The following is a 20,742-nucleotide window of genomic DNA, read 5'->3' on the forward strand; positions in this document are numbered from 1 at the left end:
GTGCAAATGAATGCCTAAGAGATTATCAAAATTCATAACCGTTTTATAACTCGGTATCGTGATGATTATTCGATGTTTGGAAACATCGATATTTTTCATTGGATATAAATCGATTGTGTTAGTATCGATGTTTTGGCAACATCGATAATTTGTATTAGATATATCGTGCTTAGTGATATTAAAGTATGCTCATAGGTCAGTTGTGAGATAGGCTCTAGCTAGATGTTAGCGTTTCATTGTATTTGTAAGGGCCCGAGAGCGAGGAGCTTTGCAAGGACGCATTATTGCTTCAGTGTCGTGTTTGTGTCGAACATATTAGCAGGACGGATATCATATCCTATAATAAATAACATATATATTAAATGATGTTTGTTTTATAACTATATACTTTATTGTATACATGTTTTATTAAGATTTTATGTGTAAATATTTTCTTGTAATCGTACGATTACTCGAATTTCTATTTGACATGTTACTCAATGAGACGTAATTTATGAAATGCATAATCTTTATTTAATCTACATGCCATAATTAAATTCGTATTATTTCCTACACTACAGTATTGACTTCCGCTATAACATTAGACATTTAGATATTAAGGTATATGCTTAATTTTGTATTTTATGTAGGGTCTTGACCCGTTTTACCATACAGTTCATTTGCTTAGTCATTGCAAAGGATATGACGATTTGTTGGAGCGCAATGAAGTTTGGACGATGTAATATATTGTACCTTTGAATAAATATAAATAAATACGTAATATATAGGAATCTTTGTTTCATTTTACCAATTCAATTCGTTTTTATTCATAGCAGAAAAAGACAGGATTAACTCTTTGATAAGAAGATGAAACAATATAGACCTATATGTGTAAGTAGAATTGTCATCGTTTCCTCTATTGGACAGCTTAAGGGGTTTAAATAAAAAAACGAATATTCGTATGAATCTCTTTTAATTGGTGATTCCACAAATCCTTTACAAGTACCGACACAATCAAACGAATTGCTTCAATAACCTAGTCCGCGCGATGGTCACCGGCGGCTACTTCAAACATTTACATCCTTCGAGCACATCAAAATACAATCCATAAATTCTCGAATAACCTCAAAATATTTCGTTAGGTAAACAACATGACTAATCCTAATTATATCATTAAACTTTGGCAGCACTATGGAAAATATACTTCTAATTATTTTAATGAAAATGCAACTTTGAATATATATTATAACAATCACAACAGTTTCTTGACAATATATTCTATATTATAATATTAAATATTAGTAAAACTAACATTAAATAGAATTAAAACATACAAGTGAATAAACTAAGGCTCCTTATTATAACGTTTTATAAAACGTAATATATACAATATTTACTTAACGGGGTTTTATCCTTCAGGGTTACCATCATTTACATTTTAATATAACACCAATAAAAATATACATATTTTTCTTTCTACGTAGGTTATTTGCACCTTTGTTATAATGTTAGGTTTAATATAACTGCTACTTATTTGGTTCGTTGGCTAACTCGGGATCCATTCTTAGTCATATTTATCTTTGTTCTGTGTAATTAAGTGCAAATGATAGGAAGTTTTTTATTGAATAAGCTTATACAAGCTGACCAAAAATAACATTGGTATTACAATATTCAAACTTTATCCCGGCTCATCGTTGGATGCGAGCGAATGTTTGTTGTTTACGCAGGTGGGTGCCAATTGGGCCGCTGAGGGTAGCGGAAACAACGCGTAGGAACTTACCTCGGACGTCTACGTCTCGCTTATACCAAAAATTTTGTTTTGCGAAGTCTCATGAGAAATTGCGAGCCGTCATAAAGTTTGGATGGCACTATATCCAATACATTCATTTCGGACCCTGTCCCGAACTACGCCATTACTACAGTATAACGAACTATATTTATATTAGTATTAATAGTCACTATTTTATTGGTGTTCTTTTCGTGTTCCACTAAAGTTAAACTACCTTTATATATCTCGAAATCATAAAAGTTGTACTAAATCTCATTAAGTATTTTGTAATATCACAAATCGCTGTATAGCTAAAAACCTATTTAAATTTCTCGCAGACTTAGTTGACCAAACTAAAGTTTTCCTAACCTTGACTTTTAGTTTGGTGTATCTATAGTTTTGTTGTAATTTTAGTTAGTGATACATGCACAAATGTGAAAATTCAAACCTAACTTCGGTCAACTAAAACTGCGACTATCCTTAATTATTACAATATGGTATAAATGCGATTGCGGCTATGCTATTGCAACGCACTCTGCCGTAGCGGAGGAAATCTAAACACAGGCTATAAGTGTAATGGACTTAATATTGTCCTATAATCATTGTTAATCTACTTTATGAGGCACAATGGCACAGCTATTGTATTAGTGAATATTCCCGCATTTTTTTTTACTTATAGACTATTCGAAAAAAAACATATGTTCGGATTATAACACTTATAATATTTTTCAGTTGGATTATCCACATTTTCCAACGTTTTTGAAAAAAAAAAAGTTTTATACAATAAATATTACAATCATTTAAAATTTTGTCATTTAAGTTTAAAATGACTACGGCCATTAGATCAAGTACAAAATAAAGCGATACTAAATTATTTATTCAATATTACCAATCGACATTAAAAAATATAAAGTTAATCGTTTTTTTTAAATGTAATTTAAAATGTTAATATTAATTAACTTTTTATTACTGGCCATAAGTGCTGTAAAGTGCTGGACATGTTTGGAATTATATAGTTTTATATTAAAATTCACGTAATTGATAATTTTAAATAAAAAATTACGGTAAAAACATTATTAAACATTACATTTATTATCACTATGAACTTTATCTTTTAATTTACCTCGAAGCACAAATTACACTAATATTTTGTGTCTAACTTTACGTGGCCATAATTTCGATTCACAACACGCATTATAAAGCTTTATGAAGCTCTTTACATTAATTATAAATAGTGATCGAGAATCGGAAATATCTTAATTATTTAATAAATCTAAATACTTCAATGGATTACGAAGGCAATAAACAATATTATACATATGTGAAAAGGTTTAATATTATCATAAGTTAAGTGCGAAATAGGTCTTTTGACAAGGTATTATAGCAAACCCGAAACACGTGTTATACAGACCGATTCTATTTGTAGAGCAGGATACCGACAGGATTTTTATGAATACAAGTCGCGCAGACAAAACCAGCATCTTTTTAAGTCGATACGTTGGTAAGTTTTCCATCCGTTTCAAATAAGAATGTGCGCACTGAAGATCCCGATCTGTTAAACATCGCTAGAAAACTACAGAATCGGAGTTTCACTCGGATATATGGATTAAATATGTTTATACTTCAGATATTTACTGATCCTAGCCTTTTTTAGATTAAATACATATGACGTCACAATATCGTACGGGTTCCTGCACATTTTTATTTGGAACGCAATGTAATTCTAAACATATTTCCAACAAAATATCATGTAAAAATAAAGTTTTTTTGGATTTACAGAACTCATTTGTTACTTTACAAAAGCATTTAACTGAAGCCATTTAATGCCTTTAAATATTAAACCTCAAATCATTCAAAAACTCAACTGATTATTTAAATTCTAAAATCCTATAATTCGATGAATCTAAGCAGTTTTTATTGCTTAGTTATATATTTTGTTTACGCCAATATGAAAAACCTAAATATTAACTAGGTAACTGATGTTAACAAGATTATTTTTCTTTATGTATATTAAATTTAATATTTATAACTAAGGCGAGGCACGTTTATTTGTAATCTACAATGTATTTTATACACTAAATAACATGATTAACAATAAACAATTTAAACACCTAACAAATACGTGATATGTTAATTATTGCCAACATCAATAGCTTTAGTCGTTGTGGTTAAGATAGACACAATGTATGGGCATGCTAGCGGTATAGTCGCAAGGCCAGCGGAAGTCACACGGGCGCATGCAATGCGGGTGCAACGCCTGTCTTTAGCCTGCCCTTGCGGAACTGCAGCGAATGGTCTATATAACACATAGTTTCTCAGGCGACGTGGGTGCTAGCAGCAACCAGAGTCAATTTACTCTCATCTTAGTGCTTAACATCTTCCCCCTTGGACAGATGAAGTACGACATCCATAACGTATACACACATGCAACACACGTCTATCTTTTTGTTTTACAATCATGCAGTGTCCGCCGCGCGATTCTTACATCAATATCCGAACTATATACACCACATAGATAAAACAAAAGGCTAACACCGATATACATTTAATGACAGTGATACTGTGTTATTGAAGTAGAATGTTGTATTAATGCTGCATTTAGAAAGGACTATTATACTGCCAAAAAAACTGAGTAAGCGTGCCGTGCAACAAACAAAAAGAAACAGTGCGACAGGACCACAAAGGTGCAAGTGTGCGTTTTAGAAGACGGATTTAAACATAAAATTTATTGAAAAAGCAGATGGGGTATACATATATTAAATACTATACATATAAAGTTGATGTTGAAGATATTTAAAATATTATCTAAGGGGGAAACATAAAAAAATAGTATCCTCTGTGTCGTTTACGTGTAACAATGTGTAACATTAAAATGTAACAAATATTGATTATTGTACGTTTTCACTCATTAATTAATGATCACAATTTATTACGAGGCATGTCATAGTGATGTAAGTCCTAACGTCTAACATGATCGCTACTTAAACTAGAAGTACAAAAGATTGAATTTGGTAATACGTGAACTGATAATTACATCGTATTTTTACGCTTGTAAATACAAAAACGAAATAAACAAGTACCTTATTTTAATTGGCGTCAGCATTACGTACATATATGTATGCTTTGTGTGTCGCAAGTGGTCTGCCGAAGCTTTATCTGTCTATCGCACTAATCATCATAATAAAACTAATCATTGAATTTGCTGTAACCCATCAAATCAGTTTATTTGCAAACAGTTCAATGGATTACCAGCAAATCGGTCGAAAAAGGACAAACGCCAGGAATCGCTTCAGAAAAATGTAACCCTATAGTAGGTCTAATATATCTCATACGTCAAGAAAGAAGTATTTATTACTTTTAGGTATAATCGATCAATTTGATGTGTTCATCATTGATATCACACCTACTTTGATCTTTACGGTATTTAACAGTCGCTTCTGGTGAATTACATGTACATTCTAAAACCATCTTTTATCATTTGAATTTTATCATGTGATTCTAGCGACGATGTATCAAATCAAAGTCTTTACTATGATTGACTAGCAAGATTGCAAATATAGTAAAATGAAGGCACGTACCAATTTTGGTAATAGGCAACGGATTCGATGTGAGCGAACCGCCAGCGTTTGTCCGTCCGACCCAAGGCGACGAGTCCAAGACGTTTAAGCCTTTAGAACAAGAGGAAGCTGACCCTGGTCCGGCGCGCGTCGCCCTTGCCGCGCCGGCCCATGCCGTACTGTCACATGGCCGTGTCGGAAGAGCTGCCGCCAGGCTTGGCGTCGCCGCCGCCGCCGCCCGCCGTGTCCTCATCCCGCGCCCGTCCGCCCGCGCCCGACCCCGCGCCGCCCGCAGACAGACCAGTGAAGTCCAGTTTGTACTGCACCACACAAAACACTTTATAATCTGAGGCTACCTTTAATCTTCTTGGCGCAGTCTTGCCACAACTTTTTTTTATGAATTTACATTGACGTTTTAGTATTGAAGTTACTTAAACGAAATTTTTGAAGATCAAAAACTGAAAATGAAAATGGTTTGTGAAGCGTTCAAGGTAAGTATCACATGTTTAAGATTCGGTCTGCGAGTCATATATTCTTTGTGCTAGCCATCGTATATTTATGAAATAATTGCTAAGCTTCAAGCGTAACATCGTTATTTGTGAATGTTTAAAAATCTAGGATTCTCGATTAAAGTAAAGTTGTGGCGAAACCGGGACCAAATATTGACGTCTACCCATCGCTACTGCACCCATCCAAAAGACAACAAACATCATGCACGCGAACCAATTTTATAAAAACTAATTCGCCACATTTGTACTTTTTATTATTAATTTAACATCGATTAAAGAAAATTTATCTAGTTTTACTTTATGGAAAGAGAGCGCAGCGGAAGAACATCCTAAAGTTTGTAAGCCGCGTTATAAACTTTAGGATAAACAACAATTATTTTGTAATGACACACATATCTAAGCTAAATAAGTATAACAAGGTCATCGCAACACACAATAAACAACATCCAGATATTAGCTATTGAATACACCATATAAAAATTCTACGCTAAACTTAAGAAACCACGATGTTTAGTAATGTTAGGCTGAGTTACGAGTGTGTTATTGCCACGTTGCCGTTTAGTGATCGAAAACTTTAACCCACACATGTGTATACCTACTTCATCCATTTAATACACTATTTTCACTTTTAAATGTAGAAGCTTTTTGTAAGTTTGGTTTCCAATGCATGGGTACTCTCTCGGGCATACAGAGGGAATACTGAAATTAGGAAAGAAATTAAAAAAATAAAAGGAGAAAATAAAAAATAACAAAATATGTAAACTGTTAAAACATTGAAAAATTATATTGAAATAGAGCAAAAAACAAACGTAGTAGCCTGCCGTGCCTGAACATGAGCACTTGTTTAGATAACTTTCGATGCCTAGCTATCTAGCTGATATTTTACACATCAATATAATAATGACAACAATACAATATTTACTATGTACTCGTATATTTAAATATTAAAATATACTTTACAGGATTACACAAAACATGCTGAGACGTAACTACACACAGAATTACATAAACATAGGGCTTTATGTTATGAAATGTAACAGACAATGAGACAGACCGATTTATCTCTTGTTTTGGTTGAGGATTTGTTAATCGCTTTGTCCAACGGAATAAGACCCTGGCGTGGAGGGAACCACCCAGTGCATAGCGGTAGGAAAACAGAAACAAATTTTAAATAAAACATACATTATAACTAAAAGGGACTCCCAATATTCAATTGTACTATGACTATGTCAAACTAATTTCTAAATAGCTAAAAGGTTTATTCTTGTTTATTGTATTTGGTTTAAATATTATAAACGACAATCGTGAAGCACATTAAATCAAGAATAAGCCTTCAGTAATGTAACCACACTCGTCCCCGCGTATCCCGATAGTCTAACAGCCATGAACGAAATAAAATTTTTAAAGTACTTAACGGGTGCAACACTCTGGTGCCTTTTAATCACTCCCACACTCGCCTCCCACGGCAAAGGTACCTAAGGAACATTACGTTCCAATGCACTAAAATCTTTAATATTTCTAGAAAATTCGCTAAATTTTCAAAATGTGCGATGTGTTGGTCAAATTTTCGATAAAATATAAACGATTGAAGTAGAAGAATAAATAGTTCACCTTATTTGCGCAGTCGAAACAGGTGGTGACGACTTTGCTGATGACGTTCATGAGGTGCTTGGTCTCCTGGATGACATTGTCGACCTTGCTGAATGTAGCGGCGCGCCCCACCGTCGGCTCCTTTACTGTGAACTGTAGCTGCTGCACGTACGTCGGCACCTTGTCCAAGTGTTCTAACAATTCCTTCTTCATTGTACCCGCTGGGACCTGCACAAACATATCACATAAAGCTTTATTTGATTTTACCTCATACACTGGACAAGCGTACCACATTCCATATAGAACCACATTCCATGACGCTATTATGAGAAATTCCTCAGTTTTCTTAATGTAATTTTGTAAGAAATTGATGGCACTTACCTGGTATGAGAATTGTCGAACTATTTTATACAGTCTATTGGCTTCTTCTGCAAAGTACTCCGCTTGCGTGAAGAGGTCCTGCGTCGTATTTAGTCGGCCCTCGCCTTTCGTAAATTGGTACATAGCGAAGGCCATGGAAGACATATTTTTCGCTCTGGTAATGACAAACACAACTGAGATCAAGACTCTATATCAAATGTCCGATATAATATAAAACAGCTGAATAAGTTTATATTTATTTTATCATAACGATAGTTTTAATGTACCTCTTCACAATGTCATTGTTTTCATCAGCTCCCTGCCATTTTTCAGTCTCAGCGTCCATCTCAGAGGACATCATTTTCATCTCCAGCCCCGATTTGGCGATTTTAGCTTGTTCATCTGAATCTAGCCGCACAGCTTTCAGTGGTTTACTGGTTGTACCATGTTTCTGAAATAGGATAATTTTGATTTTAAATACTATCTCTATGAAGATTTATTTCTATTTTAAAAATAAGCTTATGATTCACATTAGGAATAGGATAATTTCAAACACAATAAACTACCCCTGGCCTTGGTAAACTGCTGTACTGTTGTTTGTCTGGTCTGTCATCTGTGAGATCGAGGAGTTCCTTAGCCAGTCGTGCGGCATCGCTCAGCAGCCAAGCCCACATGTCGACGAACACGTCGAGGTTTTCCCTTGCAGCCGCGCTGCCGGGATGCGCTGCGAGCGTGCGCGCTGCCGTCACCACTTGCGGACCGTATATCCTCAGGTTGATCTCCGCGAATTTCGCGCTAACTTGAAGGGTTTCCGACATCGCTATATGCCGGAGGAGTTTGCATACCTGGAATGAGTTTTGATGTTTTTATTGGTAAGAATATTGTGCAAATTTACTAGTATGTTCTATGCCTACTTAATAAATTTTTTGTAATGTTTATATCTTTTCCTCATAGCTGCATTATTGAGCTTCGGATAATAATGTCTTCAGGTTAACTAGATAAAACAGGTTTACTGTAATCTGTGATTTAATTTATTATACAGATGTGTAGATTTCCAAAATACTACAATAAATTTTAGTTATTGAGTTATTCATTATTACATTACATTCTATACATATTACTTTTACAGCATCCAGTTTTAAATAGGTATATTTTAAACCCTAAATAGTACCTCTATGATATGGTCTAATTGCTCGTGCAGCCTGCTGGCTATGTTGTGCAGTCTCTCAGATTCGCCGCTGCTCGCTGCAACAAACCTCATCTTTTATCCTAACACTACCGTATCACTTATTATTAGTCAATTATAAGCACAGACGAACACTTACGTGCTAAGCGACGATGAAAGCTGCTATGTAGTAAATTATTTCTTTAATGTGTTCTAAACATGTTAACATGTTTACTTAGCTTATTTCGTTAGTTAAAAGTAAAGCATAATAGTTAGCGATAACTGAAGCGTAGAATAAGTTTGAAATAAAATATGGACAAACAACGGGAAGCACAAACCACTTACACTAAATTCAGTCATTATTTCTTATGGTCAGCATATAAATAAGACCATTATTGGCTCGGTCTCCGAGACAGACCGCTAAGCGCTGCGGTGGATATACACTTACGACCATATAAATTAGCATTTCAAATTAATAGCTATTTAAGTGCTATTTTATCTGTTTGCCATTATATTAAAGTAATTGTTTTAGATACGACATTACTCTAATTACTCTAATTTCAAAATAATATTTTACAAACAGTAATTACGTGACTAAGATTGAAAATCTCTGTAAGATAGAAAACTTTAAAGGTAAATATTATGGAAACTATGTGACTAAATTCCAAGCATAATTTATTTATCAAATTATTAACGCACAGTTACAATTGACTTAAAAAAGTTACAGGTTTGCCTGACTATGTACGTTGTACTGCACATATCGCCCACTAATATCCCTTGCTGAGTCCTATCGAAAATTTTAGAATTTATAATACAACAAAGGCCAAGCAAAAGCCAGATTCGCAGCAAGCACGTAAGCGTTCGCCACAAGGGAAAGGGACAGTACCTATGGGGCGCGGGGGGTTACCTATGTAGGCGAGGTCTGCGGCCAGGCGGCGCGCGTCGTCGGCCAGAGGGGGCAGGTCTCGCGCCTGATCCCGCGCCGCCGCTACCAGTGCGCGCTCCAGATCTCCCGCCGCGCCAGCCGCGCCTGCGCACGCGCTCTCCAGCGCCGCGCCTCCGCCTACACCGACACCCTGCTCCTCCTACGACAACAACATGCAAACATACATCAGTAGACATATTTACACGCAAAAAAATTGGATTTGCTTTGCGTTCAGCAATAGAACGTTAATGTTGTATTTACCATAGATACAGCAACCGCAACTAGCCTTTCTAGCTCGTAGGCTATCCTCTCGGCGAGTGCTAATATCCTTTGTCTGTGGTCATGCGAGGTGTATGCGGAGTCAGTGAAGTCGTGTGTCCTCTCGACTAGGGCTCGTAAAGTGCTGGCGAGAGCCCGCCTCCTGGCTGCGTCAGCGCCGCCTCGCGCGCGCGCCGTCCGCACTTGCGCCGTCAACCCGCGCAGCGCGCCCAAAGCGGTACCCGCCTCCCATTGCGCCGCCTGAGCCCAACGTACACGCTCATATATCTACATTCATGAAGAATCAGACTACATCTAATAAAATGTAATAATTGAAACAATATGTTATTGATAGAATCGATATTTGAAAAATTTGCATGCGAACTGTTAAAAGGTTTTTATTGAGTTCATAACACACGAATGTCGCTACATAGGATGCAAACATTTCCAATATTTTCTATTTCTCATTAATTTGTATTAAGGAATAGTCTAAGAATAACCTGCTTATTATTGCCTACGGTTGAACGATTGTTACAAAAAGCTATATATAGTATTCTAAAGGCCTGATTGAATGTGTAGTGTGAGATAAAATTTGCCTATGAGATATACTAGCGTGAATTGCTTAAGCTGCCAACGAAGCTTAGCATACTCGTATACCTACTGTATCAAATCGTATTATGTCGCTTGTTTTGTCAGTTTGCACTTTTTATATGTGTTTTAGGCGTGAAGCGTCACTAGTACTTACGGAACGAACCTACTTAGACCTAAGACTGCACGTGTCGGATAGCAAAGTGTGGTACTTGAAAAAGGACGTACCTATCCCGGAGATGCTTCGTTGTTTTCAAAGAAACACAGTAAAATAACATTAACCATTTTAAAGGTGCAAAATAAGACATTTTACTTTCTTATAAATACTTCAAAATTGAAGTTATATTATCAATAATTGGGTAAGTTACTCAAAGTCTGAGGACTTGATTATTTTGTATGTTATAAAGAAGTAAAATGTGTAAACTGCTAATAAACAAATTGAATTAAGGAAAAAGAAAGCAAATAAATAAATTGTATAAAGGTAGCTGTTGTACATACGGCGATACTGATTTATAAAAGGCACTCGTCTAGATGTTAATTAATACCAACATAAGTTTTGTACCTGCTGATGACTATCCGAGAAAGGTTGCAACTACAAGAGAAATAAAAAATCCGATTTTATGTTTAGAAATATAGAAATGAAAATAGACAATAGGGTGGGTATGAAAAGAAATTAAAAAAAAATTAAAGCAGGCAGGGGAATTAGATGCTCCTATTTTACCTACTTAATTTTCCTACTTTCCTCACTAATATGTACTTACATACGTCTCAGTTACCTGAAATTCCAAATTTTAGAAACTGACCAACACTTTATAATTTCGCTTTTTTGGTTTGTAAAATACTGAAGGGTGAATTTTTTATTTTTTTATAATCAATGAAGTTAGAGATCGTCTGTAAAATTTAGTTTGTATAAATCGGAAAACTATTTTTATAAATACTCATACAAATAGTAGTAAAATCTCATGCGGCTAGTTAGATTTTGAATTTAATATTTCTTAGTATACTATTTTTATCTTGTATTAAAAATATTTTATCTTTCACTAAAAGCCTTTTCCAGTCATCAAGTTTTAATAAAATTGCTAAATTATCAGATCAGACTAAAAAAAAGTTTTTAAACATCGAGCTACGTGTTCACTATCATCTATATTGAGCTTTATACGTCGTATTAAAGCTTTTAAATACTATATGCAGCTTAAAGTTGCTTTCGCTGCTTAACTTATAATAGATAACTCTAGAAGTGAGTTTTGTTCAAACAAACTTTGTAGCATTATACTTGATTGATTTATCTAGTCATACATAAATCCATAAAACATTACATATTGTAGAGCTACGTTACTAAGAGACTTATAAATGTCTCGTCAGTTACAAGAGTATGCAATCCCGCGATTTGCAATTCCATTAGCGGCACGTTGTACAGCGCTGATTGATGCTCCGTCCTGGATAAACATAATCCAATAGATGACGGAGACGAATTAAACTAATCGATTGATCGAATTACAGGTCGCTATGCGATGCTATAACTTTTAAATGTAATAAATTCCTAAAGAAAAGAAATGAGCGCTGGCTGTAACAGCTATGACGTCATAATGCCCAAATGGGAGCAGCATTCGTTTAAGTGCGAAGCGGGAAAATGGGACCAGATTACAATTTAGTCTGTTATTTAAGAAAGTTTGCGTATATTCCTTATTTCTTTAAAGAATTTCCAGGAACTGATACACGGAATCTTCAACCTTAATGTTTTGTTCCTTTTGAAGACATTGTGATACAAAGAGATAATTGTTGAGCAAAAAAATTTGACGCGATTCGAAAAATGAAACAAAAGAAATAATTGTAAAAAAATATTTATACCAATTCCACCGTTATTTACAAAAGTTATATTTTAGTGAACAAGTGTAAATTTTTTTTATCATATTATCGTTATTAAATGTATCTGATACATAACCATTTACATATATGACATGAAGTCATAAATTCAGGTGTATAGTTTCCAAATGCTTAACTGGTATTGTGTCGTTATTGGAATTGTCAGCCGGAGCGTAGATACGATCCATTTGCGTTGTCTCGAGCATAATAGCCTGGAATTACATGAACGACGGGGGCTTAAATGGCGAATGCCAGCGCTGAGTTCACAGCAATACACCTTTATGTTGTTTACACGAGGGGAGAATAGTGAGGCAGAGCAGTAGATAGTTCAGTATTGCTATTATTGGAACGCACAACGCCGAAGCAGCACAAGACTGTTTGGACAGTGTGTGTCCATACAATAGCAGTACTGCATTGTTTATTGCTCTGCCTCATAACCTCATTGTACTGGCGTCGTGTAAAACTGCCATTAGTATCGAGCCTGGAAAATGGCAGTAGGCTTTAAGTGGTCTGGAAAATAGACAAATATAAACTAGAGGCGAAGGTAGCCTGAATGTTGGACGTCAGCCAGAGTCTAACGCTAGAAACTATCGGATAAGTGTCCAGTTTACGAAACCGATATGCCTTAATGACGTTATGTACATTTTGTGCTTACCAAAAATGTTACTGGCGAAGAGTTCAATTCTTATGCACATATTTAATATATCTATAGTTGGCATAGACATAGAGTGAACGAATAATAAATAATGGATTTAAAGGTTTATGGAGAAAACAAGGCTTTTACTGACCTACTTCGGTGACTTATTGAATAAATTTACATCATTTATACATATATAATAATCAACAGAAATTAACAAAGCTTTAGAGAATTGTTTAGTACAAAACTATTAAACTTAATATAATTCACATTTGATTAATTTTCAAACATCAGTTATGTTATAGATTACATGAAAATTTATGCTATTTCCAAACATCTGTTCTATTCCAAACTTCTCTGTAACTTTAAGTTAATTGTTTATCATTGAGCATAATTTGTTTCATGTAACGATAATAACTTTTAATTTGGGCTTTACGTTTGTGACGATTTTTTCAACCTCTTAGATATGTAACTCGTTTCGCCGGATAGTTCGGATGTGTAATATATGAGAGATGTATTAGAGAATATAAATATGAGATCAAACCTCGTGCGATTGCTCCTCGTGTCCGGGTAGGCCGTCGCGTACCACGTAGTGTATTAGGTCCATGGCGCGTCGCATCTGACAGAACACCGTGTCGCGGTTCTCCCGCGCTGAGGCGCTACCCGGGTGCCTCATACAAGTCTAAAATAAGGTACAATACACTTTCTTACTTCATTTTATATTCATGTAAGATACCTTTTTTTGCTAGTCCGAATACGTAATCCGATAAAATGCTATGCGACGTAATACGACTATGTTTTAATGTCTAATTGATGTTGTTATTTTATAATTCATATTGATATCACATTATAATTCATATTCATAAAACAGAACTACACTTGATTATAATGATTGATAATTGCAGTCCCAATTAAATAAATGTTTGTGTTTGTATTGGAAGGCAATTTTTACTGGTATACCTCAGATACAGAGTTATCTTGCCATTAATTATTTCTATTATAAGTAATTTAAGTGCTATAAACAATGCGTGATTAATAACTATAGAAAGTGATTATAAAAACATAACTTTCATTTGAAAATATAAAGAAAATTTTCCATTATTTTAAGATTCAATGAACTTAAGGAAATCGTAAAAGTTTACGAACAAATTAGAAAGCTTGAAAGCCACCATTACGGTAAAGTATGGGGGCTTAGTTACACTCGTCGGGGTAAATGATCCAGGAAAAAATGTCTGTATTTTTCAAGCTTTAGGTGAATAATACAATCTCAAGTTATTATTAAGTAGATACGCTTGGTACGCTAAGCGAAGTCTCCAATCTTGTTTTTAGGTCGCGTGTACGGAGTAACTAAGTGTGCAAAACCTTATCATGAGCGGGTTAATGTATTTAGCATTGCGGCTTGGTACACTGGACTATACATAGTTGTTGATATTAAGAATATATTTGTGTACACTGTTTTGGAACCGTACTGATTACATTTTTAGGTATTTCAATACTATTTAGATTTAACAGTTATTTAATAGCGCGCCCGAGGCAGGCCGAGGCACGTCCACACCAGCCGAGGCATTGGCTCACGAGGCTGCCGCGTGAGCCTGTGCGCTAGGTGGGTACGCGGCTAATCATACATTTACATCAAGTTACATTTTATTTACTATTTCCTCTTTTCAACCAACAATAAAGTGATCGGTTTAATTTCTTTTTGTACCTTATTGAAGTTTGCAACGTTTAATATTGCTGTAAATAAAAATCGTTTAGAAGAAAAACAACTACGAGGTCAGTTTAATGCGAAAGTGCTGACATATTGGTTAGCCGTGATTATTCCTCGACTCGGGTCGGTGCTACCGCAAAAAAACAATTCTGTTTTAGTGGCTACAAGCGCTTCGCTTCACTTTTTTTCTGTGTTTCATTCATGCTGTGATTAGATTTTGCTTTGATCCCCTTTGCTTTTTCCGTGTTTTTCTAATGTTTTTCAAATTATTGCTCAAAGTCATGTTAAATAATTAACAATGTTCTTCGAAGCTTTGCCATATAATGAAACAGTTGTAATTAAAAATTAGAACGGGATGTACAAAATCGAATAAACTTCTCGTAATGTCTTTCAAAGAGGTTTTAAAAACCTCCCGTACTTTTTTACTAACCATTGAGGATTCATAAAAATATTGATGGTAGGACATACCTAATGCACATAAAATTGATAATAAAGTGAGATGAACCTACCTTAGAGGATGTGAGTAGCATTAGCGTGGATCGTTCTAGCACGTTCCTAGCGGCGGCGACCTGGGCACGTCGCCGCTCGTCGCGCAGGTCCGCGCGCCGTTCTGCCGTCAGCCGCGCGAGCTCCACCATTCCACCACCGAATTCCGTGAATGCACGCACGAACTCCGCGAAGTTCGAAACAGACTCTAAACGGTCCAGTGAACGTGCCACCTTACATAAAGAATAATTTTTATAAGATTTTTCTACTTTTAGGCTAGCCGTGAGACACTGTCTTGACTCTTCGAGGAGAAAAGTCTTGTAAGAAAGAGTCTCAAAAGAGAGCTTATGTATTTCTTGTCCACGTACTTTTGGTCGAAGACTTTAAGCGTGAAGCTTCAAACAAGAAAAGTAATAATCTGAAAAAGACCGACAATAATTTGACAAATTAAAATGTGTGCTGAACCCGACCCCACCACGTTTCGGCAGCGTTATCCTGTGCGACCACAGCAGGTCGCGAAAGGGCGGGATGCTTTGTGGACTCTTTGCAGGCAAATGGCGAAAGACGCGGTGTCATTTTACTCATACCCGCTATAGAGCTTAGTGGCAGAGGCTAGCGTTTGCTGTATCGGCGCCGTGAACAGTATGACTAGGGTTTAAAATTTTAAAATGTGTCCATTCGTATGAGAGAATAATGGCTCCAATATCTCCGAACAAAGAAGAACTTTAATTTAATACAGTTAACAACACAGTGTTTGTTGCATAAATTACATAAGCGTCTGCGATATATTCAAATTACAGTCAATCTATTCATCTTTAAAAATAGTTTTAAATCAGAAAATAACCCAATGACCCAATTCATGCTACTTTTGTAATATGTAGAGCAGGCGGTGGCCAATTTATTACTTAGTCGAATGTTTCCGTGTTGGTGCTAAAGGTTTTATAGCAGGCCTGTGTGTTTACAAAACTCTTCCACGCTATTTATCCTGAGCAGATTAAACATGATGCGCAATCAACCGAATGCCACTAGATAAAGCGCCACAGTGAAGTTGTGTCGTAAAGCCAACCCGACAAAGTTTGCGAACAAAGTTTTGACATACATTTGAGAAGATGGCTGGAACTCGAATTGTTTGGTCTAAGCCATTTCAAACATAATTTCACGTTAGTTGGTCATATCATTGAATGTACAATGTACTATATTTGATCTTAGATGGATCGTGAATTTAATTTCTTAAATGTACCTTGTCCTTCGCCAGTAACAGCTGCCGCACGACCACCATGTCCGCGAGCAGAAGCACGCGCGTGACGGCGGCCAGTAGCGCTCTCGCCGCGCATACCATGCCTGTGCCCTCTGCGCCCCCCGCGCTTCCCGCGCCGCACACACGCTCAATAGCGCGACCTGACAAAATTAAAAAAAAAACATAAAAGCACAAAATAATGATAATCATATATGCTTTTCGATCGGTCCATTATCAGTTGATCGAGCCATCTCTGCTAGTAAAGTTTTCTTCCAAAGTCACAAAATTTGTGTGGGTTGGGATTTAAATAAATAGTGTACTACGACACAAAAGGTTTAAGACAAACTTGGCTTAGGTTAAGTTTACACCCACGGACCTGCTCGGTTGTCCGAGTGGGCGGAGAGGTGAACTCCGACGTGGCGCGTCCCCGGGTGGTGGATAGGGGAACGCCCCGGCCTTCTGCCGGGGTAGGGCTTCGGCCCCGCGAACCAAACACTGGTAGGTTAGTTAGGGTAAGCTAGGTTAAGTAGGTTAGTTAGGTTAGGCTGCGGGCTCCCTGTGAGCCCGCAGATCAAGAGGGCGGCGTCTTGCCGCAAGGCGAGCGCCTATTAGGTTAGTTAGGTTAGCTAGGATTAGTTAGTTAGGGCTAGGTTAAGTAGATTAGGGTGAGGGGTTGGGGTTGGTGGCTGGGCCCGCCACCTCGCTCTGCCTGGATTACATACTTAAGTATGGGGCGACCGGGGTCGCCGGCTCACCACACCGGCTCGCAAACGAGTGGGCTCGCAAACGAGGGCGGCGTCTCGCCGCAAGGCGAGCGCCTTTTTGTCCGAGACGGCGCGACCACTAGGACCCGACCTCTTTGGTCGAGGGTCGCGGCCGCCGGACTTAGGTTAGCTTTTTTTTTTTTTTTTTTTTTTTTGGGCGGCGCTATGCCGCCCTCTCGTTCCCCTAACATAGTTTAGGTCAGGGACTTGGGGTGCGAATTAATCTTTATTAACTTTATTAATAATTTAAAAACCAATTACATAAATCTTAAATTAATATCACATTCGTTAAAACTTAAATACAATAAAACCAATAAATAATACATTTTAAAGATCTATATACATTTTAAAATTTCCATAAAAATAATCATACATTCAAATATCTATTTACATTTTAAAAACAATAAATACTAAATCTAGTGCAAAAAGGCCGTTAAAACAATAAATACTTACTACTACGAATGTGATACATAATAAATTAATTCTTATTTCTATTTATGGCTAAGAGGGCCGACGCTTTACAGTATTCTAAAAATCTATCTCTTGTTTTTTTATTAGCAATTAATTCTCTTATTGTTTCTAAATTTATTTTACTTTCCATCTCTATTTCAGCGCCGGCCCTCATCGCACCAGATACCGGGCACTCGGTGAGAAGATGCAGCACGGACTCTTCGGTACCCGGATCGCAAATGCACGAGGGGCTCTCCTTGCAGCGGAACCTGCACAAGTACGAGGAGAACCCCCCGTGTCCCGTAAAAACTTGGGTGAGTACCTGATCCGGGTCTATTTTTCTGAGCACAGGGAACGCGCGTACGACGTCCGGAAAGAAGACCTTAGGTTAGCTTAGAGTAGGCTAGGTTTAAGGTAGTTAAGTTAGCTAAGTTAGGTTAGGGTGCGGGCCCACTTGTGGGTCCGCATATGAGAGGGCGGCGAACCCAAACCGAGTAACTGCCCTTTTCAGGGCAGCGAAAAGGGAGGGCAAGCCTAATGTGGAGGGTGGCGCGACCCATTAGGGGCGTGGCCGCCGGTCGGGACGTGGGAGCACGACCTCGGTAACACTCTGTTATACGATGGTGTGTGATCCTGCGTCCCCACGCGTAATCCCGGTGGCTCAACATCTTCACTGGGACCGCGGGCCCCTGTCTTGATCAAGACGGGGGCCAAGAGGTGGGTCTCTATAAACCCTGGCGGCACCAGCGGGGGAGGCGGGGATTCCGAACCTGCATTGCACGGTGTCGTCTTGAGGAGCGCCTAAGGGCGCAGCACCCCTTCGGGGGTGCAGAGAGGGCCCTTCCCGGGGCGGTCAGTGGGGCGTCGCGGTGGCAAGCTCACGCGATCCCGTGGCGCCCCACACTATGGCCATGAGGGAACAAGGAGGTTTAGTGGGTATGCTCCCATTCGGGGAGAGAATCTCACATAACTCGCGTGTCTTCCCCGAGGCACGGAGTATGCATTAAGCATTCCTCCTTGTATAAAAAAAAAAAAAAAAAAGGTTAAGTTTACACAAGGTAAGTTTCTAACATTTTCTTGCTATTTACGGACGGAGACTTGAATCTTATTTGCTTGCATTTTCCAATAAACTGTACATGTTACATATTCATATAGTAAGGCTGTATATTTATTTTAAACCATGCGATACAATGTTTTTCGAATTCGATAGTTCAAAGTTTGAAACTATTCTCACGTTACGTGACTAACATCAAATGTTATCTTATATTAATAACACTTCAATAATGTGGTATTTCAAACATATAAATAATTTCATTTAATTATTTCACATTGTATTTTTAATCACCCATATTATTTGTTCTCTAATATGTACGACAAACATATTTTCTTGTGGAGAACAGTTGTTCGTTGATGAAAAAACAAGCAAATAAGAAACAAAGAGCGGAACAGCAACAGAACAATCGTAGGTAAAGTTTACATAAGGTCGCTGTCTAACTTGGCTATTCAATGTTGACACAAGTCACTCCTCTCTTGTTATTCTTTGTTATTTCTATTTTTTCTTCTTTGTATGTTTTAGGAAAATTAAAAATTCAATGTCTTTTGTTTTATTAGAATGTATTAATATTCAGAGTTTTTGTTTATTTTTAAAATAGAAAGCTATCTTTTCAAAATTCAGAGTAATAAAATTTTATCTGTGGTTAGGCGGCGCTCATCAAGTGAATTCTTTTTTTCTAAACTTCAGTCGCAGTTCTTTGCGCCTTATCAGTTGATAGTATGTCATGAAAATGTAAAAGTGTATAACGATGATGATGATGAAGAAACTGGCCAGAAATTAAAATAGTTTACTTCGATTATCACTTATAAAAAATGTGAAATAAATAAGAAATATACGACTAGGGAATACCCGACTAGGGAATACCCTTACACGTATGCAAACGTATATCTCTATGGTACCTTACTATTTGCAAATAAAAACTTTTTTTTTTTATTTCCAATTTCAACGGCACTTCAGACTTAACGCCCACTCGATTGCATCAAGTTAAAAAGTCTGTATCGATATATTTGCCGGAACGTTATTGTTTTTAAAACGTTTTTAAACTACTTAGATATATTTATTATTTATCCTCAGTTAATGCTTACATAAAAAACAGTTGATTTCAGATTTCATTTCGCTACTTTTCTGATTTAAGTTTTGTCAACGGTCAAATAGATAAAAACCCTCGGTGCTCCATATAGATGGCACCTTAAGGTTCTTTACTATCTTGACCCTCGTAGAGGGTGTATGGGGATTCCAAATGGGTGAAGTATGAAGGGTCCGCGACACCTTAAAGCATACATAGTCAGGAAAGGGTAAAGAAAGGGTCGCGTTCCTGTGAATAAATGCCAATAGGGAGATTTTATATTACTTGAAATTGTCCCCTTACCGTAGCGCAGCAAAACATTTTTTAAGTTAGTGTAAATCAATGTAAAATAACATTGAGTGCACAAAATTGTTGTACATTAAATATACAGCTAGCAATGCCTATTTTATTATAATATCATCACAACTTAAAAGAGTTTTACGTGAACTAATTTTCAAAATAGCTTCATGTATAATTAATACTTTCATATCTATTGAAAACGAGGACAAGAGTGGGCGAGGCTCCTTACTATGGGCTTAGCGTCGCGAGCCTCTCATTGTAAGCAGCACTTATTCCCTTCAAAATAAAAATAATTTAAAATTTACGCGGCACAAAGCTTTTAACATTACAGTCAAAGTCACAAATACCTAAAGCTTTAATTATCCTGTAAAATTTAATAAAGAATATTAGAGTTTTCATTTGACGTTATACAATCTGTAATACCTTGATATTTCATCTTTACCGATTCTTAATTATTAGGATACATTCACAACCTTAC

General features: G+C 36.8%; 1 protein-coding gene across 4 annotated transcripts in view; it reads right to left on the reverse strand.

Annotated features, from left to right (window-relative positions):
* Positions 1-4,603: 4,603 nt before the first annotated feature.
* The window catches only part of LOC106709080 (alpha-catulin), a 66,700-nt gene continuing 50,561 nt past the window's right edge, over positions 4,604-20,742 (reverse strand). For 2 of the 4 annotated variants that reach the window (XM_014500769.2, XM_014500771.2), the window contains exons 3-13: positions 16,634-16,791; positions 15,417-15,626; positions 13,744-13,881; positions 10,115-10,372; positions 9,815-10,013; positions 8,935-9,008; positions 8,330-8,608; positions 8,051-8,214; positions 7,785-7,938; positions 7,425-7,631; positions 4,604-5,624 (exon numbers count right to left, since the gene is read on the reverse strand). In XM_014500769.2, coding sequence (XP_014356255.1) covers positions 5,487-5,624; positions 7,425-7,631; positions 7,785-7,938; positions 8,051-8,214; positions 8,330-8,608; positions 8,935-9,008; positions 9,815-10,013; positions 10,115-10,372; positions 13,744-13,881; positions 15,417-15,626; positions 16,634-16,791 — 1,979 coding nt within the window. In that variant the 3' untranslated portion in view covers positions 4,604-5,486. Of the gene's footprint in view, positions 5,625-6,408; positions 6,513-7,424; positions 7,632-7,784; positions 7,939-8,050; positions 8,215-8,329; positions 8,609-8,934; positions 9,009-9,814; positions 10,014-10,114; positions 10,373-13,743; positions 13,882-15,416; positions 15,627-16,633; positions 16,792-20,742 lie in introns of all 4 variants that reach the window. The other 2 variants (XM_014500770.2, XM_045680499.1) reach the window with 2 other exon arrangements.

Source organism: Papilio machaon, chromosome 2, assembly GCF_912999745.1.
Source record: "Papilio machaon chromosome 2, ilPapMach1.1, whole genome shotgun sequence".
NCBI classification, from domain to species: domain Eukaryota; kingdom Metazoa; phylum Arthropoda; class Insecta; order Lepidoptera; family Papilionidae; genus Papilio; species Papilio machaon.